Source organism: Montipora foliosa, chromosome 9, assembly GCF_036669935.1.
Source record: "Montipora foliosa isolate CH-2021 chromosome 9, ASM3666993v2, whole genome shotgun sequence".
Taxonomy (NCBI): domain Eukaryota; kingdom Metazoa; phylum Cnidaria; class Anthozoa; order Scleractinia; family Acroporidae; genus Montipora; species Montipora foliosa.
In genome coordinates this window covers 12,397,378-12,419,877 of record NC_090877.1, presented here as the reverse complement: position 1 = coordinate 12,419,877, position 22,500 = coordinate 12,397,378, and the positions used below count along the sequence as shown (strand labels likewise).

General features: G+C 41.0%; 2 protein-coding genes and 1 pseudogene across 2 annotated transcripts in view; all 3 read right to left on the bottom strand.

The window, feature by feature from the left end:
• The window catches only part of LOC137970869 (sodium/potassium/calcium exchanger 5-like), an 8,933-nt gene extending 260 nt beyond the window's left edge, over window positions 1-8,673 (bottom strand). Inside the window, exons 1-3 of the mRNA XM_068817493.1 lie at window positions 8,466-8,673; window positions 4,415-4,686; window positions 1-1,197 (exon numbers count right to left, since the gene is read on the bottom strand). The exon at window positions 1-1,197 is cut by the window's left edge and continues 260 nt beyond it. Of these exons, the coding sequence (XP_068673594.1) occupies window positions 1-1,197; window positions 4,415-4,653 (1,436 nt within the window). The 5' untranslated portion in view covers window positions 4,654-4,686; window positions 8,466-8,673. The remainder of the gene's footprint in view (window positions 1,198-4,414; window positions 4,687-8,465) is intronic.
• On the bottom strand, window positions 5,054-6,890 carry LOC137971072 (sodium/potassium/calcium exchanger 4 pseudogene; annotated as a pseudogene).
• A 4,986-nt stretch (window positions 8,674-13,659) lies between the features above and the next one.
• LOC137971450 (uncharacterized) overlaps window positions 13,660-22,500 on the bottom strand; it is a 10,340-nt gene continuing 1,499 nt past the window's right edge. Inside the window, exon 2 of the mRNA XM_068818277.1 lies at window positions 13,660-16,157. Within this exon, the coding sequence (XP_068674378.1) occupies window positions 13,660-16,157 (2,498 nt within the window). The remainder of the gene's footprint in view (window positions 16,158-22,500) is intronic.

Genomic DNA, 22,500 nt, shown 5'->3' with positions numbered 1-22,500 from the left:
AATGCCTCGAGAATGACGGCGGCAGATAAGAACAGGAGGTAGATTACCAGAAGCATGTATCCGGAACGTTTGTCTAAATTCCAGTGGTTAAGATGTATCACTAGGAGTGTCACAAATACTGTTCCAAACAGACACAGCGACGTGTAAACTACATGACCACTGTGAATCAGAACAACGCTTCCTGGGTGAACAACCGTCGCGGCAAGAAACCACGGTAGCCCCAGGCAGAGAATGTCAAAAATATTACTCCCGACACAGTTTGCTAGTGCCATGTCCCCCATACCGTGTTTAGCGACCACGAGGCTGGCCACTGCATCCGGGACACTTGAACCTGCGGCCAGAAGCGTCAATCCCATGATGCACTCGGGAATGTCGAAAGTCTCGCCAATCACAGATACAGTCCAGACCAGAACGTATGATATGAGGGCCATCCATAATATGGACACTACAAACGTGACTGGATACCAATTTTCCCAACCCTTTCTACGACAATCAGGCATTGTAATGAAAAACAGTACATGGACGGGCAACATGACCACCCAGTAAACTAGTTTAAAGGAGCTTTTTGGAATCTCGAACGGCGATTTCGCTTCAAAACCGTGAATTTGAGACGACGTACGATCGAAATCGCTTTTTTCTCTTTCTTCAATTTCAGTTTTTTCTGCGTTTTGCTCAACGTCATTTTCTGTGTTTTCTAGTTTTTCGGCTTTCGACGTTTCCTCAGTATCTCTGCGTCTGGCTTCTTTATCTTCGTTTTCTAAAGGATCGTCCATTTCGAGCATTTCAAATCCCTTTCGAATCTCGCAAAATCTCTTACAAACTTTCTCGAACAAGTTCTCAAGTTTTTTATTGTAGCACATAACGAGAATGTAACCACTGTACAGGAACGGAAACACGACAGCCTCGTACCAGTGAACGATGTTGTCTTCAATAGCGATCAACAACGCAATCAAATGAACGGTGTACGCGAACGAATCTCTTAGCAACGGCCACATGCGTAATGCTATAGCCATTCCAGAACACAAGCCACAAATCGCCGATATAAACAAAATATTAAACATTGTAGAACCTATAATAGTCCCCAGGCCTATGTCACCTTCCCCCATAAACACAGATGCAATGGCGATGAAAAGAGTAGGCATGGAACTACCAGCTGCCATGAATGTAGCGCCCGCTACGTCTGTTGGGATACGAAGCCTGTGAAAGAAAAACTCAATCATTTCCGATATCGATTTTGAAGAAACTGTTGTGCTGCCTCGGTGTGGAGTAGGTGAAGGTAACTTAACCACTGAATGGACCAATTTACAAGGTTATGACTGGAATGGATACTCCAAAGTAAAGTGAGACACTTCGTGACTCATATACAGGTGGAACATTTGGTGACGTTACCTGGCAATTCCTGACAATCTCGGTGTTAACCCGCTTTGGCAGATAAACAGCACTCTGTTTAGGCAGAGAATAACTGCTTGGTTATGCAATGATCTCTAGTGGTTAGGGTTAAGCGCTGACTTAGTGACTTAGAGTGTGTCTATCGAGTTTTAGTATCACCCAACTAATGGACTAATGCAAATCCTGCATTTTGGTTGGCTACGCTACTAGAGGAGAGAAAAGCGTGACGCTTTCTGGCGTTTTATTCCCAAATATAATTTTTTTTAAACTTGCATTTGCTAACTTTATTATTGCCTTTTCTGTCCGACGAGTTGGGTGATAGTAAAACTATTAGAACCTTCGCCCTCAAGGGCCACGGGTCAATAGCCCATTTGGCTTCGCCTTATGGGCTATTTACCCGTAGCCCTTGCGGGCTACAGGTCTAATTGTCAAATGGATGCACGCGGGAGGTTGCTAAGCACGAAAGCGTAAAAGTCACACGAGGCGATAGCCGAGTGCGACTCTGGCTTCTTGCGTGCTTAGCAATCTCCCAAGTGCATCCATAACTCGATAGACGCACCCTAACCATGAATCAATTGTTAATTATAACATAGCAGCAATACCTTGGGCGATAAAATATGTTTTATTTGAGATTGACTACAAAGTTCTCACAACGCAAGGTGAGGGAAAACAAACGATCCTATTGGCTGGTTAAAAATACGTCACAAGTAAGTTGAGGAAGTTGAGCAACAATCATGGACCGAGAACGATTCATCTGGTTTTCCTAAATATCGAAAACGAAGGATTCGCTTCTTCAGTTAATTAAAGGAAAACATCGGCAAGCAAAGCCAAATTAAAGCACTAGATGAAAATGTAGACAAACTACCCAAGTAAATAAGGGTTTGGATTGTTGAAGGGTTTGGATTGTTGAGAATGATGCCCAGTTCACATGTAGTTGCTGAAGACGGACTCCAGGAAACATGCACATTTTTCTTTCTCACTGAATCAAGCTAAATTGATCGAAAGGAAGTCCGGTAATACCGTTTAAATTATAGGTAAAGTGCGATTGATGTTTTTAATGTTTTCCGCATTGTTTTGTTGATTTTGTAATTAATTTGTTTTCGGGAGGTTGAACAAAACGATAACAGCATGAATTTCTACCTTTGAAAGTTGCTTCAGACCAACTTGCGCCCTTTTTCGTTCATGTTGAGAGCCTTTAAAATACAATTTTGTGCATTTTTTGTGTGGAACGAGCCTGTTGTGCTTCGTTTTCGTTACCCCCGGCTCTGGTTGACTTTCCTGCTCGCTAAAAAGTCAATGCCGGGAGAAAAAATTGGCTGGTCCTCCATGGGTTCTTTCATTTACTTCATTCACTGTCAGCTACAAGGGCATTCGCAAAACTCTGCGGGAACTTTGGATCTAAAATGAAACTGCACACGTCGACCCTTTGTATACAGAGAAATACACCATAGTTGCTGAATAGGATTTGGATTGTACTAGTACGCACACCACTGTTATGAAAATTGTTCTGGTGACAACATAGTAAAACCATGGTAAGATCGTCTGGCACTGTATATACACGAAACTAAGTGTGTTACCTTAATTTGGAGTATCCATTCTGTGCTCAGTTACCGGGCCTTTGGATAAAAGCGAGGCTGGAGTTGACCTTGTTTTGATACACACCTCGTTGCTGTTCTTATGTAAATACAAAGTCGTTAGCGTTACAACACGATTTACATAAGGAAAGCAATGAAGTTTGCATCAATGCAAGGTCAATTCCAGCCTCGCTTTTATTCAAAGGCCAGATAACTGAACACGGAACTGTGAAAGGGTCTATAGACCACTTTCATAAATGGTGACCACTTTTTCATTCTTTTGTATTTCTGTTAATTAGACCGACTGCCCTCATTTTGAAACAAATATTCTTTTGAAAGTTGCTTGTCGTAGCGAGGCTAGAAAGGCTTATTAGCATTGACACCAAAAAATATTTTAGAGCGATTTTCAATGGAGTGTCGAAAGTAATTAGCGAATTGCTTTGGTTTTGCATTTACTTCACTCAGTGATTGGTTGAAAGTTCTCGCACCATTTTTTCAACCAATCAGAAGTGAAAGCAAAACCAATCTTGGCTTGTGCGTGCACATTTTCCCGCGCTTTGTTTCGGCTACGTGTACATACTTCGAGTCTTGATTGGTTTACTGGATTGTCTCAGTCCTTTTTGATTGGCCAAAGTAATTACTTTGGTTTTGGTTTTACGCCACTTGATTGAAACTCGCTCTATTTGGCCGCCATTATGAAAGACGTCTATTCGCCTTGACCAAGGGCTAACGCTCGAAGCGTGAGGTTACAAATCTTTCTTCCGAATCTATAACCCGCGCTTCAAACATTCACATTTATTTCATTAAATCTTTCTTAGGATGGTTAATTTAGCTTTATCAGCTCGTATGCACCTTATATTCCAAAATGGCCATCATTTTAGTATTCTTTTGTTTTCTTGCAAATGAGCACTTGTTGCCTCGTTCAAGGCTGAATATTAGGAAGCTTTAGCAACGGCGACGGCAACGAGAACGCCACAAATTTGCATATGGGAAAAAACAATAGCTTTGCACGCTCTGCACGTGCGTTTATCATTTTTGTCCATTTCTTTGCCGTCGTCAGCAAAACAACAACGTGAAATAGTCAAATTTGAGGTTTTATGGAGGACGTCAACACTTGGAGATAAATGTTCATTTTCTCACCTAAATCAAGCGCCGCTCATAACGTTTTCATTCCTGAGAAACTGTCATACCTTTGTCATATTAAGAAGCATGGAATAGTCGTGAAATGATTACAACAATGAGAATTTGTTTTGAGATGACGTTCTCGTTGCCGTTCCCGTCGTCTTTGCTAAAGCTCCCTAATCTGTTGGCAAGCAACAATTGGCACTTGCAATCGAATCTCCCATCTGTTTCAGTTTGCCACTCCAGAGCTCCACACCCCACCCCTCTCTCCTCCATCTGCTTCCCTCTTGCATGACATGAACTGCGAAAGTAACGAGCCAACCACTCACCTTCTACAGAGCTTTTCAAGAGATGCGCAAAAGTAATGATCGCACAATATTGCCAACGCACCGAAGCAGTACAAGCAAACAAGGGAGTGTATAACTATGGCACCCTCCCTCCTCTGTTGTAGCGAGAACAGCGTCTGATATTGCAAAACATCGATGATTGCATGGCTGCTGCAGTTGAAGAAATGTCGTTTCTTCTTGAAGTGAATCACGCTTATCTTTCTGGGAAACTTCTGTGTCATTGTTGCTTCTTGTCCCGTTGCCACAAATGGCACCTGCGTCGAGAGCAAGTTATAATGTAGGGAGTAAAATTTTGACTTCTTGTCAAAAAAACAACGCTAACAGAGAGATTTTTAATTTTCTGATTGCGTTGTGGTATGTTGTCGTTCGTTTTCCTGCTCTCTTCCCACTCTACCCATGTCCTCTACAACTGTAACCCAACTCTCTCCCGTTCCAGCTCTATAAACGCTTCACAAAGGAAAACGAGGGAACTTGGAACTCGTACATGGAAAGGAAAAAAAAACTAAAAATCTTTTGCAATCAAGTATTAGTCCTAACAACCTACGAAACAAACGAGTAACACGCATTTTAAAACTGGTCAACAGCTTTTATTTTGATGTGGCGAGGACAAGGACATAAAACTCGCGCAGCAGAATTTAAGAGTTCGGTGCGTTGCTCCTTCGTCGGTCGCTGTAAAATATCCCGGCTTGAATATCGAAAAAAAAAGGAGATTATTTTGTCATTTACCTAACAGTCAAAGTTGTCCCCTAACCAATTTCTGTTAACAACAAGGGGCAACCTCTATAAAAGTAGCGATTCCCAGAAATATTAAATACATCACAAGGAAAACAATGCCTAGTTTCTCGTCCAGTCGCCATTTGTTTACGGCTATTAACAAAACTGTGCATAGAATACTCGCTATTAAAATACCAGATGTAAAAAATATGTTCTGGCTTTGAATGTGAACCACGCTATTTGGTGAGATGATGGTAGTTTTTATCATCCATGGAATTCCTAAGCATAACATATCGAAGACGTTACTTCCAATACAATTAGAAACGGCCATGTCGCCGCTTCCTTGCCTGGCCACCACTAAGCTCGCAATGGCGTCTGGGAGACTGCTGCCCGCAGCAAGAAACGTCATTCCCAAGACGCATTCTGGGATGCTGTAGGTGTAACCGAACAGGGACACCATCCAGACCAGTATGTAAGACAGGCCACCCATCCACAGAGCCGACATTGTAAAGGTCAATAAATAAAACTTCCGCCATTTTTTCAGGCGACAATCCGGGATTGTGATGTAGAAAAGAACGATAGATGGGAGTGTGAAGATCCAAACAAGCTTAGAGAAGCATCCTTTGGGTACGCTGAAACGGCTTTCAAGCGGCTCGAAATGTGGATTGTCCGAAATCTCGTTGTCTTCAAGTGAATCTAGTTCTTGATGCGTACTCTCCACCTCAAAAGTTTCGTCGGTTTTTTTCACAAGTTTTTTTTTCATTTTCTGACAACACTCTTCCAGTGACACATTAAAATACATAACAACTATGTACAGTAAATAAGCCACAAAAAATGCGGCGCTTTCGTACCAATGGATCTTTCGATCATACAACGCCACCATCAGAATCAGCACACTGATAATATACATGGTGGAATCTCTAAACAGTGGATACCAGTTCAAGTGCATCGTCAAACCAGCGCCAATACCACATAACGCTATGATAAACAACGTGTTAAAGATGGTGGAGCCAACTATTGTCCCCAAACCGATATCTCCCTCGGTGAAAAACGTCGAGATAATCGAAATGAATAAGGTCGGTGCAGAACTCCCAACCGCCATAAAAGTTGCTCCCGCGACATCCGGTTTTAACCCCAAGCATTTTGTGATACGGTTGAGCGATGCCACAAAATAGTCGTCGCAGACGACGGTCAAGGCGCAGAAGATGTGAAGGCAGATGACAAAATGAAACGCCACGCCGCCGTAAAATCTTTGCTCTTGGTTGAAGATATCAGGCGGAAATTCTTCGATTCGTGGAGGTTTGCATGATCGAGTTTTACAATCTTCGTTGGCTATAAACGAAAATTCGCTGTCGTAGTATTCCGGGTCCATGTTTCAGTGAAGGTTGGGACGGTCAACTGGATTAAATCTCGACGTAAGATTATTTTGATCAGTTCACATCGCTATGGTGGAGGAACCCAGCTGTTGCAAGCACTGATTATGCTTCCAAGTCTCGGAAGTGTTCAACTTGAGTTCACTGAGTTGAGTTGTTCCACTTAAGCTGGTCTCGGCCAAATGGCCACACGTCGAGTGCTAACCGATTGTCCAAGCCATTCAATTATGAAGTGATCAATAATTGAACTCCAAGCAGTATAAACTCATTCGACCTGAAAAACTACGATCGATTTTTCTCCGTCAATATATAATGAGCAATACTTTTTGTTGGCAAGTGAAGCTATGATTGTCTTATATCGGGGCTAACATTCCGTTCCCCTTGGAACTTCCTGGACTCGGACTTGAGTGTAAATTCTTCTAGGATGACCGATTGTCGAGGTTAAGCAGGTGGTGCTGCGGGTGTGTTATCCCACAATTGGTTCAATCGCTCATATTTGTTATTTTATGATGTCGTTGTATCGTTTTGCTACATGTAGTATTGATCATTGTCACGAAATTTAACAAAATTTCCCCACCCATGACACAGTTTTGAATAGAAGTTTATTTCGTGACGGTGGCAAAACAGAGATGTAGGTCTATGTTCTTGGAATCGAATTTAAAATAACACTCAAATTACTTTGAGCGAAAGAAATTATTTGCTCATCCAGGAGCTCAAATAACCAAGAGCGAACAACTGATAGCCCCTCTTCAGTTGAGAGGTGGGCGGTTTTCTCAAACCTGGGGCCTGTAACGGTTTCTCGAAAGTCCTGAAATATTTCGGACCTTTTTCCGTGTATCACAATTCCCTCTGTATCTTAAGAATGGAGGGATTTGAGTCACCGATTTTTACAAACACTTTGCCTTTAGTTTCCTTCAAAACGTACCAGAAGACCAGCGTTTAAAGAATAAGTGGAGGGCAGTTTCGGGCCCTCTTCGAGAAACGGGCCCCTGCTTATTCTTAGCTTCATGACCATCATGATAATTTGACGCACATGACAAGTTAACGGAAACGTCGTGCGTTTATTGCCTAAAAAAATCAAATACTTTGCGGGAAATACGTTGCAAATCTAGGCAGCCTTGAAAAGGGATAATTATGCCGAGCAGAGATATCGAAATTGTAAGCTCCTCTTCGTAAGTTCCTGTCGGCTCATGCTTGACCCCAGAAAAATATCACGATTTTCGTGAAAGGTGACCTTGACCCTAGCTTGGGTGATACGTCACTGGATGGTCTTTAATGTAGCAGCAAACTCGTCGCCAGTATTCTTTCGCCTTTCTTATGGGAGGATGGGCTCATTGCACCTATTGGCGCGCGCAACGGATTATAGGAAAAGGGAATACCCATAATTCTCCGTTCCACAGTACGGGTAGTTTCCCATAGGGTCGTGTTCGACTCGTGGCTTTATGAGGTCTTTGCGAAACGATCTCAAATCTTGCGTGTGAACTACCAGCGGTCAACGATCACTACATGGCACTTTGAATTATTCCGCGTAAAATCGGATAAAAATAATACAGTTCACAGAAAATGAGACACCCGGATTTTTTTCGTTCTAAAAGCATTCATGATGGAAAATTTACCTTTTAAAAATTATCTCACGACAAACAACGCAACCAGGAAGGAATGCTAAATAGTCTTCATTAAAAAAATCTTACTTCTGAATTTCAGCCACTTACACGCAATTCCATATTAAATAAAATAAGAATTTACTTTGGAGTGGCATCAAATGGTTTGGTTAAATATAAATAAAGAGATCATCAATGTACATTGATGTTTTCTTGTGCAAAATCAATTATAGATCAAAAGGGCTACGGCGCTTAAGAACGATCGTGATTATGGTTGTGGTTATTTTAAAAAAAAAATCAACAAGTTATTATGGTCTCCTTGATCCCAACTTGAATTTTACTTACCCCCGAGCAAGGAAGATTCTATCCGTTTTATCAACTGTAATGCCAGTCTTTCACTTCTTGGTTGTTCGTAAATTTCCCACAAACATCGTTTTTGGCATCATTATACCTCTGATCGCTTTATCTGAGGCAATCTCAACAACTTAGGCTTATAAATTGTCCTACGCTCAATTTCAATTTATCTCAGTTTTTCTATGAAATTCTTGGTATCTACCCGCGAATCACAGGTGACTGTTAGATTGGAATCAAAACAAGTCGAAAACTAGTCACCATGCCTCTTCCCGAAGTTGCATATTCCACGACATGCGTTGGCCTGGATAGCCCATGTTCTCCCAAAAGACATTGCGCAATCACTGGCGAGTATCCAATCAAAATGCTTGAACTATTTCAAAACAACAACAGCAAGCACGAAACGTCTTTTGGGTGAACATGGGCTTTTATTCAATCTCGTATCAAACAGGCGCGCAGGGAATAATTACTTTATTGAATTTAAGTAAACTCTTAGTTGTTTCAAATTTTCGAACGGCCCCTTCAGTCTTCCTGTAATAAAGCTGATAACCAAGATTAGGTGAATTAATTAGAACGCCTTGAACGCAATATCGGAGATGGATATTTATAAAGGCCCATTGTGGTAAAGAAAACTTTGTAGTTCTTTAGTTAAAGGAGCTGGTTTGAATAGCCCTCTCTCCAAAATTCTTGGGACTTTTGTGGCCGCTGCTCCGTCGGAGTCTCTGCTCTAAATAACTAATTTTATCCGGTTCATCTTAAACTTTGAAATTAAGTCCCAAAATTCCTGCCCGCCTTAAAGACCATCTAGATTTCTGATTGTTAAACAATCTTCTTCAATTCTTCGTGTCTAAGGAGTCAAAATGGCGTTCAATTGCATTGTTGCGCGCGCAATAAAAGGTATTAAAATGGGATTAAAAACACTAATAAGATGTGTTATCGCAAGCTATAGGGAAAAGGAAATAGGAATGATTTATTGCAAGCATTGTGAAGAATTTCCATGCACATACAGGAAAGTGTAAATAAACATAAAAATTTAAGTCGGCAAAAAAAAAGAATCAGTTTACAGGTTACTCTAATCCACGTCATCATACAGCAATAGAATATCAAGGTCCTTGTCTTCCATCGTAGCATGAGCGGAACGCGTAATCTTTGCTGCACAGTCAACATGCACAGGATTTGAGAACCTGGCAGACCTGGCACTGATCACGCTGGGACTTTTTCTAAGCGACATCTTTGGTGACTGCTTTGCTTCATCACGGTCTTTTGGATCAGCGGTATTCCTATTTGTGGCAATGGCAGTGACAATGTTCTTCCTCACTGCGTTAAAGCCCTGCGTCTTTTTTTGCCAACTGAGAGATTTTGGAAGTTGCAACCTCTTTGTTTATATTGGAATCTCGATGACTGGCAGTCGTCTTTGCCAGTTCGCAACCTTTGAAGCCAATGGTATTCGTTCTCATCTTCTCACAATCTTGAGGGCCAGCGATATTATTCTTTGTCGCACGGCTGGTTTTTGAGACAGCGGTTTCAAGGCTTCTTGCAACACAATCCTTAGAATCAGTGCCATTCTTTGACGGTGAATTTTTCGAACGAGAGTTATTCCTTTCCGTTCAAAACCGAATTATTCTCGACTTCGCCTTGTCTGCATGATTTTTCGTCGTATCAGTCTATTTCCATGGCATTTTCTTTGGAGATGTCTTAGCATGTTTCAATTTTTCGATCTCCACTTTAGCCGATTGTGTTCTTTCCTTCGTGCTACTTTTAAGAGTCTCTAAGGGTTCGCAAGTCAGGAGCTGCTTGATCAGCTCCTCTTTCGGTCGCTAAATGATTTGCTTGCTTTACCTCACGTTTATCTCATTCATCATCTGCTTCATTTCCGGTAAGATCGTTTAGACTTTCCAAGTTGTTTTGCTTATTGTTCCTTCTTTTGCGGTTACGTTTGCCTTTCTTCGATTCCGGCGTTTCACATGGTTTGCATTTTTCCCTGGTCACTTTTTGTTGGGCGGCGTAGTCTATGACAGTTCCGTTTCCTACTTGTTTCATTGCCTTTCCCTTCTTGTCTTTCTCTTTGTTGTCCTTAAAACGAGTGAGCGGAGTCAATGGCAAGAGACCACTGAATCTGTAAAATCCAAGCCTTCTATTAGTGGTTAATGAATCATCTCGTTTATCAGAACAAAAGAAGCTGTCAGAAAATGTTCTCGTAAGCGCGACGCGCTGGATGTCTTTGCGGCCGTAAGTGTTTTCCTCGTCGGATAAGGATTGGCGTTCACTTGGTACCTGCAATATTTCTGTTGGTTCTCTTTCATCCGCAGACATTTGCCGTACGATGTTATTTGAATCTCCATTGTCCTCGCTCAAGCCTAAAATCTCATTTAAGATAGCTGCATTCACCTCGACCTCAATGCTATCCTGGGACTCATCAAAATACAAAACTGCTCTCGGACGCATTTCTGAATTTAAATTTGGTTTGTCCCTTGCATGAAGTTCGAAAGAGCAGCTTGCAGTTAAGTCTTTATCTAGAATGCCCTGGGGGACAATAGTTCCCTCAATGTCTTCATCCGTGATCACTTTGTTCTTATCTTTACTCGCAGAGACCGGGGTACTGATCTTGCTGCTAGACACATTTCCAAGGCAACAACATTTTAAAAGTCTTGTAAGCATAGTTACTAACTATGTTGTGAGACACGATTTGAAAATACATGAAACAAGAAATATAATTGATAGAAACCGACGTTTCGGTGCATCTTGCGTCATTATCAAGGTTATATAATTAATGATAAAAATGCGGTTTTTGAAAAGGCTAATTTGAAGCAAATTTGCATAAAAGATTGTCAAGCACGAAGAGAACCCGACTGTACATTTAATGCTGGTTTAAGATCTTGAATACACAGCATTTCATTAACAAGGCAGTCAACAAGGCAGTCAATTTTTTTTTTCAGGTTTCTCTACGCAATTGTAAAAATTGCTTTCATAACTGCGAAGATCATAGCTTCACTTGATTCCATATCCGCAGTTCATATATGATTCATTTCATATACCATTTCATCATTGCAGTCAAATTTGTTGGTGCATTTCTTGATTACATTGAAGCGTGCTAAGAAATTGTTCGGAACAGCAGTGTTTTGTTCTTTGGAATAATGCCTGTAAAAAGATGACGCCTTTTGACGAATATGGAATCAAAATCCGGATATTTCTTTTGATATTTAAACTTGCCAATCACGGAAGAAAATAAGTCATTGTTTCAACTGCCAATTAGGTTCTGATTGAATTGTCATTTGCACATTGCTGCTAAGATCTCTAAATTGTCGTTTGACAGACACTGCAGCATCCTGATCTTTATAGGGGATCAATAACCTAATTGGCAGTTGAAACAATGACTTATTTTCTTCCGTGATTGGCAAGTTTGAATATCAAAAGAAATATGACGTCAATGTTTGTAAACCAGAAATATCGCTATACTCCTTATTCCAAAATTGCCGTCATTTAAATATTCTTTTGTTTTTATTCAAATCAGCCCTTGATGCCTCGTTCTTAAACTTAAAATTCAAAAGAATATTTTATCTTGACTGAGGCAACAAGGGCCAATTTGTATGCGCATAAATCAGCGGCCATTTTGAAATAAGGTGTATAGTACCTGACAGGAAAACCAATGGTTCTGTTTGTTCGTTTTCGACTCCTAGTTAAATTTCCATTTCTATGAATCGTTTTAGAAAATCAATATGGCCGCTGATCACGTGGAGAAGGACGGTCTGCTCAAGCGCGAGAGGTTTTTAAGCCACGGAAGGAAATCGGCAGTGAACATTTTGCACGCCAGGACGGTAGTCTCTCGAAGATTTTTAAACTAATCGTTCCTAGTAGCGAAAATTGCTTTGCGCTTTAAATGTGGCAGGGCCAACACAAGTTATCTCACGACAAACAACGCAACCAGGAAGGAATGCTAAATAGTCTTCATAACAAAAATCCCACTTTTGAATTTCAGCCACTTACACGCAATTCCACATTAAATAAAATAAGAATTTACTTCGGAGTGGCATCGAATGGTTTGGTTAAATACAAATAAAGAGATCATCAATGTACATTAATGTACATTAATGTTTTCTTGTGCAAAACCAATTATAGATCAAAAGAACTACGGTGCTTAAGAACGATCGTGATTATGGTTGTGGTTATTTTTTTTTAAATCAACAGGTTATTATGGTCTCTTTGATCCCAACTTAATCCGAGACAATCTCAACAACAAAGGCTTAGCAAATTGTCCTACGATCAATTTCAATTTATCTCAGTTTTTCTATGAAATTCTTGGTATCTACCCGCGAATCACAGGTGACTGTTAGATTGGAATCAAAACAAGTCGAAAACTAGTCACCATGCCTCTTCCCGAAGTTGCATATTCCACGACATGCGTTGGCCTGGATAGCCCATGTTCTCCCAAAAGACATTGCGCAATCACTGGCGAGTATCCAATCAAAATGCTGGAACTATTTCAAAACAACAACAACAAGCACGAAACGTCTTTTGGGTGAACATGGGCCTTTAATCAATCTCGTATCAAACAGGCGCGCAGGGAATAATTAACTAAACTCTTAGTTGTTTCAAATTTATAGAACGAACGGCCCCTTTAGTCTTCCTATAAGCTGATAACCAAGATTGACTGAATTAATTAGAACGTATTGAACGCAAAATCGGAGACTGGTCGATATTTATAAAGGCCCATTGTGGTAAAGAAAACGTTAAATGAGGTGGTTTGAAAAGCCCTCTCTGCAAAATTCTTGGGATTTTTGTGGCCTCTTCTCCGTCGGAATCTCTGCTGTAAATAACTAATTTTAATCCAGTTCATCTTAAACTTTGAAATTAAGTCCCACAATTCCTGCCCTCCTTAAAGACCATTTAGATTTCTGATTGTTAAATAATCTTCTTTAATTCTTGGTGTCTAAGGAGTCAAAATGGCGTTCAATTGCATTGTTGCGCGCGCAATAAAAGGTATTAAAATGGGATTAAAAACACGAATAAGATGTGTTATCGCAAACTAGGAAAAATGAAATATGAATGATTTATTGCAAACATTGTGAAGAATTTCCATGCACATACAGGAAAGTGTAAATAAACATAAAAATTTAAGTTGGCAAAATTAAAGGAAGAATCAAAATTTCTTTGTAGTCCACGATATAGTTTACAGGTTACTCTTACTTCCCTAATCCACGTCATCATACAGCAAGAGAACATCAAGGTCCTTGTCTTCCATCGTAGCATGAGCGGAACGCGTAATCTTTGCTGCACAGTCAACATTCTTCGCAGGATTTGAGGACCTGGCACTGATCACCCTGGGGCTTGTTCTGAGCGACATCTTTGGTGACCTCTTTGTTTCATCACGGTCTTTTGGATCAGCGGTATTCCTATTTGTGGCAATGGCAGTGACAATGTTCTTTTTCACTGCGTTAAAGCCCTGCGTCTTTTTTGCCAACTGAGAGATTTTGGAAGTTGAAACCTCTTTGGTTATATTGGAAACTCGATGACTGGTAGTCGTCTTTGCCAGTTCACAACCTTTGAAACCATTGGTATTCGTTCTCATCTTCTCACAATCTTGAGGGCCAGCGATATTATTCTTTGTTGCACGGCTGGTTTTTGAGACAGCGGTTTGAAGGCTTCTTGCACCACAATCCTTAGAATCAGTGCCATTCTTTGACGGTGAATTTTTCAAACGATAGTTATTTCTTTCCGTTAAAAATCGAATTATTCTCGACTTCGCCATGTCTGCATGAATTTTCGTAGTATGCTTTGGAGATGTCTCAGCATGTTTCAATTTTTCGATCTCCACTTTAGCCAATTGTGTTCCTTTTTTCGGGCTGCTTACCAGGGTTCGCAAGCCAGGAGCCTCTTGATCAGCTCCTCGTTCGGTCGCTAACTGATTTTCTTGCTTTAGGTCAAGTTTATCCAATTTATCATCTGCTTCCTTTCTGGTAAGATCGTTTGGACTTTCCAAGTTGTTTTGCTTATTGTTCCTTCTTTTGCGGTTACGTTTGCCTTTCTTCGATTCCGGCGTTTCAAGTGGTTTGCATTTTTCCCTGGTCACTTTTTGTTGGGCGGCGTAGTCTATGACAGTTCCGTTTCCTACTTGTTTCATTGCCTTTCCCTTCTTGTCTTTCTCTTTGTTGTCCTTAAAACGAGTGAGCGGAGTCAATGGCAAGAGACCACTGAATCTGTAAAATCCAAGCCTTCTATTAGTGGTTAATGAATCATCTCGTTTGTCAGGACAAAAGAAGCTGTCAGAAGGTGTTCTCGTAAGCGCGACGCGCTGGATGTCTTTGCGGCCGTAGATGTTTTCCTCGTCGGATAAGGATTGGCGTTCACTTGGTACCTGCAATATTTCTGTTGGTTCTCTTTCATTCGCAGACATTTGCCCTACGATGTTATTTGAATCTCCATTGTCCTCGCTCAAGCCTAAAATCTCATTTAAGATAGCTGCATTCACCTCGACCTCAATGCTATCCTGGGACTCATCAAAATACAAAACTGCTCTCGGAGGCATTTCTGAAGTGAAATTTGGTTCGTCCCTTGCATGAAGTTCGACAGAGCAGCTTGCAGTTAAGTCTTTATCGAGAATGCTCTGGGAGACAATAGTTCCTTTAATGCCTTCATCCGTGATCGCTTTGTTTTTATCTTTACTCGCAGAGACCGGGGCACTGATCTTGCTGCTGGACACATTTCCATGGCAACAACTTTTTAGACCCTCATCAACATCATTTTCAGTTCCTTTTTGCTTCAATGCTTCCCACTTTGGGACATTCCCCACCATTTTTTGAGCGAAATTATTCTCAGTTGAGACCTTTTGTCCATCCTTCTTTTGTCCGTCCCACTCTCCGCTGTTCTGTGCTGTTATTTCGTCAGTATCCTTCTTCTCAAAGACATCCAAAGGAGCTTTATGTACCTTGGAATTTTCTTCACTGTTCTCTCTAGTGTTCCCAGTAGTTTCCACACAAGTCTCTTTCTCCATGGAAACTTGGAAACGAACCTCGTTTGCGTTTAAAGTATCTTCTTCGTCCCAGTCCCTAACATCTATTACTACTTCTGCATCACATTTTCTTTTCCCGGAAACCTGGACATGATTTTTAGGCGAGAATACGCTTTCTTTGTTACAGTTTATTGCATCTTTGTTGCATAAAGTTTTTGGTGAGGCAGGAGAATAAAATATGCGCCGATGCCGCTCTTTGTTTCTGTATTTTTCATCTGGTGCATTCCTTCTTCTAGGTAAACAAGAACGACTCTCGGGTGGAATAATGTGATCTTGTTCTTTTAACGGGGCGAGACCCTTTGCTGATTTCTCGTTATCACTTGTCTTGCCAGAGACCTGGATCCGATTGTCAGATTCTTTGATGACGTTCGCCTCAGTTTCATTCTCCGAAAAGAGCTGGGTATGATAGTCCAGCGAATCGGAATCTTGTTCGTTCCAGTCTCTACCCATCCTTTCTATTCTTTCATCATTCATGTCACTGACGCTGAGGCTGGAATTCTTCCGGAAAAAACTTGCTTTTGTGACAAGAATTTGAATCAGTTTGACTAATCTTTCGAAAATGCTTGAAAATGCATATGGCTCCAGCCCTAATTCTCTGCGCCTCTTGTTTATTCCATAAAGCACAGGAGAACTGACTATGCCAGCGGCTGTAACCACCACAATAGTGACTCCACTCGCACCTGAAAATGCGACAATTGCAACTTGTAAAGATCTTCGCATAATGGAAAGCTTTGATTTGCCTTTTTACAGTCTGTTTTCCTGTAGGTATGCAGCGCTCTCTGGGTTACTTGACCATGTATCCTATTCACGTGCTGTCACAGCACAGGCGGCCCAGAGTCGGAAGGTAAACAATTATAAGGATTTGTATGGGAATCTTGATGATAGACTGAAAAAGATATTTACCCGCAAAAGTTCTCAATAAAAAAGCCGTACTTTATTGTCATCGTGAATTTCTTGCTTTTTGTGTGGTTTTTTGCCTGATTGAATGCGATTTAAGCGACTTCTCAAATTCCCGAGTCGTCACTCTTCCCTAAATAAAGGAAAGGCTGGCAACTCATTTCTAACTTACCTCAGATCTCGCCGAAAAAATTCACACTTCTCCGGCATCAGTTACGCTCAAACTCCGGCGATGGCTACACGGATAAATTTACTTCCCCTTGACCAAGTTTCAAGGTCCAGCGAGTATCCATTGCTGAGAAACTGCGAAAAATATTCAAATTTTCAAACTCCTTCGAGGCTCGCTAACAACCAATTTTGACACGGCTGGTCAACGGTTCACTGAGCCTCCATACGGTGAGCGCAAACCTACGCAAGTGTACCCATAGTTGGGCAGAGCAAAACAAATCCCAGACTCGTCCCCAAATACCTGCCTGGGGTCATGTTCGAGTTTCTAAGTCGGCGAACGATATTAAAAGTTCCACACTGAAACCTTAAACACAGCTACCATCGCTTTAGTTGCCCCACCGCATGTTATAAATCCGGATTTTCATCGAACTCCGTAAGTACTGAAGCTGTTTGAAGCCTCACGCGTGCAAAAATCCCCTCGTCCGATGACACTCGACACCACGGCTGTTTTTTTTGTTGTTGTTGGAAAAAGTATAGTTTTGTTAAGTGAATTGCTTTGAGCCAAAGAAATCACCGCACCGTAATTTCTACTGTCCAAAAAACAGACAAGCGAGATTGTAACTCGGATACCTTTCAGGTATTCCGAGTAATAATTGTTGGTTTTCGATCGATATCGCTTGATGAACCGGAGAAATAATTTTGAACATTTCAACGCAACTGGAAGCGCAAAAACAAAGCACAGATGATTTCAACGATGGCATTTTCCCTGGACTCTCAACAGAAAAATGTGTCCAAAAGGCTGAAAAGGTGCAGCGACCTTTTCATATGAATTGCTTCTGCAGTCATGATAATGTGAGTTGTTGACGGGTTAAAAACACACTGAAAACAGGATTGTGTTTCATACACTAGTAAATACCTTCGACTGCGTTTCAAACTCCATCCAAACAGCTTCAGTACTTACGGAGTTCGATGAAAATCCGGATTTATAATGGGAGCTGTGTTTAAGGTTTCAGTGTGGAACTTTTAATATCGTTCGCCGATTTAGAAACTCGAACATGACCTCAGGCAGGTATTTGGGGACGAGTCTGGGATTTGTTTTGCTCTGCCCAACTATGGGTACACTTGCGTAGGTTTGCGCTCACCGTATGGAGGCTCAGTGAACCGTTGACCAGCCGTGTCAAAATTGGTTGTTAGCGAGCCTCGAAGGAGTTTGAAAATTTGAATGTTTTTCGCAGTTTCTCAGCAATGGATACTCGCTGGACCTTGAAACTTGGTCAAGGGGAAGTAAATTTATCCGTGTAGCCATCGCCGGAGTTTGAGCGTGACTGATGCCGGTGAAGTGTGAATTTTTTCGGCGAGATCTGAGGTAAGTTAGAACTTTCCTTTATTTAGGGAAGAATGACGACTCGGGAATTTGAGAAGTCGTTTAAATCGCATTCCATCAGGCAAAAAACCACACAAAAAGCAAGAAATTCACCATGACAATAAAAAGTACGGCTTTTTTATTGAGAACTTTTGCGGGTAAATATCTTTTTCAGTCTATTATCAAGATTCCCATACAAATCCTTATAATTGTTTACCTTCCGACTCTGGGCCGCCTGTGGTCACAGCGGCCATGTTAAGAATTAGGGAGTTTAAGAAACGGCCACGGCAAAGACAACGCCACATAACTGACAAGAATATCGTTGGTTAAAAGGGGAAAAATACTTGTGCTGCACGCATTTTAGCTTATATTTTTGCAGTATTCTGCATAACAATAACGTGAAATAGCCAAATTTGAGGTTTTGAAGAGAACGTTAGCTTACAAATAGACCTTATTCGCTTGTACATTCTGTTTTCCCAATACAGATCATGTGATAATACTCAGGAGATTTGATCATTTGTCTTGTTCATTAAAAGAGTGCACGCAAGCATGAATATGTATGCATGCACTCTTTTTAATGAGACAAACAAAGGATCAAATCTCTTGAGTATCGTCGTATCATCTGAATTGGGAAAACAACATGCACAAGCGAATAAGGTCCATTATATTTGAACCTTGCGTTTTCAATTTTTTCTCTGAAAGCGCTCCTACCAATTTCATTTTCAGATACTTCGCTCACATCATAGGACGTGAACGAGATGAAATAATAGCGAAAGACTTGTAATAGAGCAAAGTTATATTTTGAGGTAACGTTTTCGCCCGATGTCGCCGTCGTCGCTCAACAGGAACTTCAAAACAATAGCGATGTTTGTCGTGACGTCATCCACTGTTATTAATATGCCAACCAGAACCTAATTGGCTGTTGAAACAATGATTTCTTTTCTTCCGTGAATGAAGGGTGTAGTTTCTAAAGAAACTGTGGTGCTGCGTCGGTGGGGAAGTAGTATACAAAAATTTGGTTTTATCAACGGAGTTGACAATGTAAATTGGCCACCGTACAGAGATTCTAAAAGCTGACGTTTCGAGCGTTAGCCCTTCGTCACAGCGAATCGAGGAATTGTGGGTTGTGTGTAGTTTTTATAGTAGAATAGAAGCTACGCTATTGGTGGTAATATGGCAACGTGAAAAATAGGAATACATTAGTTGAATGAAAAGCGTTGGATTAAGGGTGCCGATTTGGAAGATAAATTTTTGTTCTAGATTCTTGCGGCTTTCCGTCGTACCTAGATGTAGGGAAAGGCCGCAGATAGCCATGTGTTTTTTGGAGTGGTAAGGGAGATTAAAATGACGAGCGACTGGCTTAGATGCATCCTTGTCATTCTTCAATATCGCGAAGGTGTTTACGGAATCGGTCGCATAGTCGTCTACCTGTCTCGTCAATGTATAATTTATTGCATAACGTACAGGTTAGGCTATAAATGACATTTGCGGAGGTAGATGTGAAACGATCGTTGATCTTAACAGATCGCTTAGATCCCGATATCTTGCTAGTGTTAAGAATGAAAGGACAAGTTTTGCATCGTGAGCGCGCACATTTGAAAGTGTCGGGTTGCTCGTTAGTTTTGAGCGCGCTTCTAACTAAAAAAGGTTGCCTACGTTTTTGTCGCGTTTGAATAAAATAAGTGGAGGTTGCGAAAAGATTCTACCAGTCTCGGGATCATTTTGGAGTAATTTAAAGTTATTAAGAATGATACTTTTGACTGCGTGATTATGAGGATGGAAAGTGAGGGTGAATGGAATTCAGTCATTCTTATCTTTTTGTGACGTTTGTAGTGCTGACTGTCGATCAAATTGTTGGACGCGATTATGGCCCGCTTTGACAACAGAGACAGGATAGCCACGTTTTTCGAAGAACTGGCACATCTTCTCTGATTTGCTGGAAAAATCGGAGTCATCACTACATAGACGTCGAAGTCTAAGAAATTGAGAATAAGGAATGGAGTTCTTGACATGGGATGGATGTGATGATGAATACAACAAATAACTGTGAGAATCTGTAGGTTTGTAGTGCACACTGGTACATAGCACGTTGCCACTAATAGAAACTTTGATATCTAGGAAAGCCAATGAAGTTTCCGAAATTTCCCAGGTATATTTAGCTTTTAGAATGATCTCTGTACGGTGGCCAATTTACATTATCAACTCCGTTGATAAAACCAAATTTCTTTTCTTCCGTGGTTGGCAAATTTGAATATCAAAAGAAATATCACGTCAATGTTTGTAAACAAGAAATATCGCTATAGTACCTGATAGGAAAAACAATGGCTCTGTTTGTTCGTTTTCCACTCCTAATTGAGTTTCCATTTCTATGAACCGTTCTAGAAAATCAATATGGCCGCTGATCACGTGGAGGAGGATGATCTGCTTTAGCGCGAGAGGTTTTTAAGCCACGGAAGGAAACCGGCAGTGAACATCTTGCACGCCAGGACGGTAGTCTCTCGAAGATTTTTAAACTAATCGTTCCCAATAGCGAAAAATTGCTTTGCAGTATAAATGCGCTATAGGGCCAAAGGCAAGTTACGAAGAAAAACAGTTCACTTCCGATTGCCTTTCGTTTCTCAAAAACACCTCATGCTTTCATACTTATTGACACCTCATGCTATACTAATTGACCACTCCCCACAGGATCTTTTCAGGGCTAATGAAACACAGTCAACGAAACGACAGAACAATAACAACAACTGTTAAGAATCCCAACTGGCCGGAGGCAAACCAGTTGGCTACAAGGGTAGCTGAAAACTTAAACCAGGGACTATCAGCTGTATCAGGATCAAATTAAACGAGTGGTGAAAATAGGTCTTGAACCCGGGATCTCAGGATTTCAAGGCAAGCGCCAACCTCGTTCCCAGGGTCTCTCTTCCCTGCCTCCTTTCTCGTTGACGACAAAGGAAGAAGAGAAGAGAGACCCTGGGAACGAGGTTGGGCAAGCGCCCCGGCCCAGCGGCCGCGCCGGCGCCTCAACCATGGAGGCGCAGTACACTCCACCCGTTCAAACTCGCTATTCTTGCTTTTCCGATCATGTGATATGCGACTGTGTTTTTTTAACCGAAACGAAAGAAATTGTTTCCACAAAAATGGCATTTAAGTTTGGGACACTAATATGGCCCCTTATGTCGTCATGCGACAGCCTACTGGTACCAAAGAAAAGGACTGGATGGAGCATCTATTGTTTGAAATAAAGCACAACCGAAGCGTGGCTGCCATCTTGTTGGGAGCACCTTGAGACCTCAGCGTAAGAGTTAAAAGTGGGAAAAAAAACAATGTAGCATGTTTTAAAAACCACTTCCAAAGTGTTTCCGCATAATATCGGCGAAGGTTCCGTTTCTAACCTTAACTTTACTGTCTATACGAAATGTAACCGCAAAAGTGGTCCCAACAAGATGGCGCCGTGGGCTTCACTTTTGGCAGGGTGAAAACAATGGCGAAAGTTCTGGTGCAAAGTTTGATAACTGAAAATCGCTGTAAATGGTGAATAATCTGAAATCAAAAGAGAAGAATAGAGGGGGAGGGGGGGAGGGATTATTAAATCAAATTTGGAAGATAATTAGTTGTTTGGCCTTCTTGTTCTCCTTCTTTTCAAAAACGGTTAAAACAATATAACTTTGTTTGGTACTGTTGTCAGAAAAGTGATAATTAAGTTATTTTACCTCGAGAACGGGGTATCAAAATATTTGGGCTTGATTCACGAATGCCTTTCCCTCTAAAGCAATTCATTACCACTTAAAAATGAAACAATATAAAATACACACATAAGTTAAAGGAAATTATCACAATGCGTACCCTGGATGCCAGAGGTCTTCCCGCTCACCAGCGGCGAGGAGCGTCAAAGCGAAGTAGTGCTGGCCCTCAACGAGAAAAACCTCTGGCAACCAGGGTACACAATACGTTTTTTTAAACCAAATATCTTAAACCACAAATTTAAAGTTCGGTTTAGCCAAGGTTTAACCAAATGAATTCAACAAATAGGAATTACAGTATTTACATCAAGATAAAGCATCTCTATACAAAAGTTAAAGATACTTAAAGGAGCACTGTCATGGGCTGCGTATGCTCGAGTTTGTTTGCTCTCGAGCCCACGGAAAATTCTAGCTGCCATCATGGATTCACGCGTGAGTCACGTATATTCACCGGAGTTTTCTCCTTTGTCCACCTTGGCCCTCCCCAATGGACACCATTTTGAGTTTGTCGATTCAACTTGAAAAAAGTTAACCTAACACTTTTCAAGTTTTCATAAGACACTAGCGCATGCGCTTCTCGTGACAGTTTCCCTTTAAAAATACAAACCTTCAAGTTTTCACTAACCTTAAATGATTTTTTTTTTTTCTAAAAAAAATTAACCTTGAAATTTCAACTAGCTTCTTTCTTCGAATTTTGGTGCTTCTGATGAAGACACCTTAAATGTTAGTCAAACTAAAAATGGTTCGTCTCACGCCCAACTTATAATTATGTTAGAAGGAAGTTTTTTTAAGTCGCGCATGCTCAGAACGAATTCTTATTCCAATGAGTTGCCATTTCCTCGGCCATGGGCCGATTGT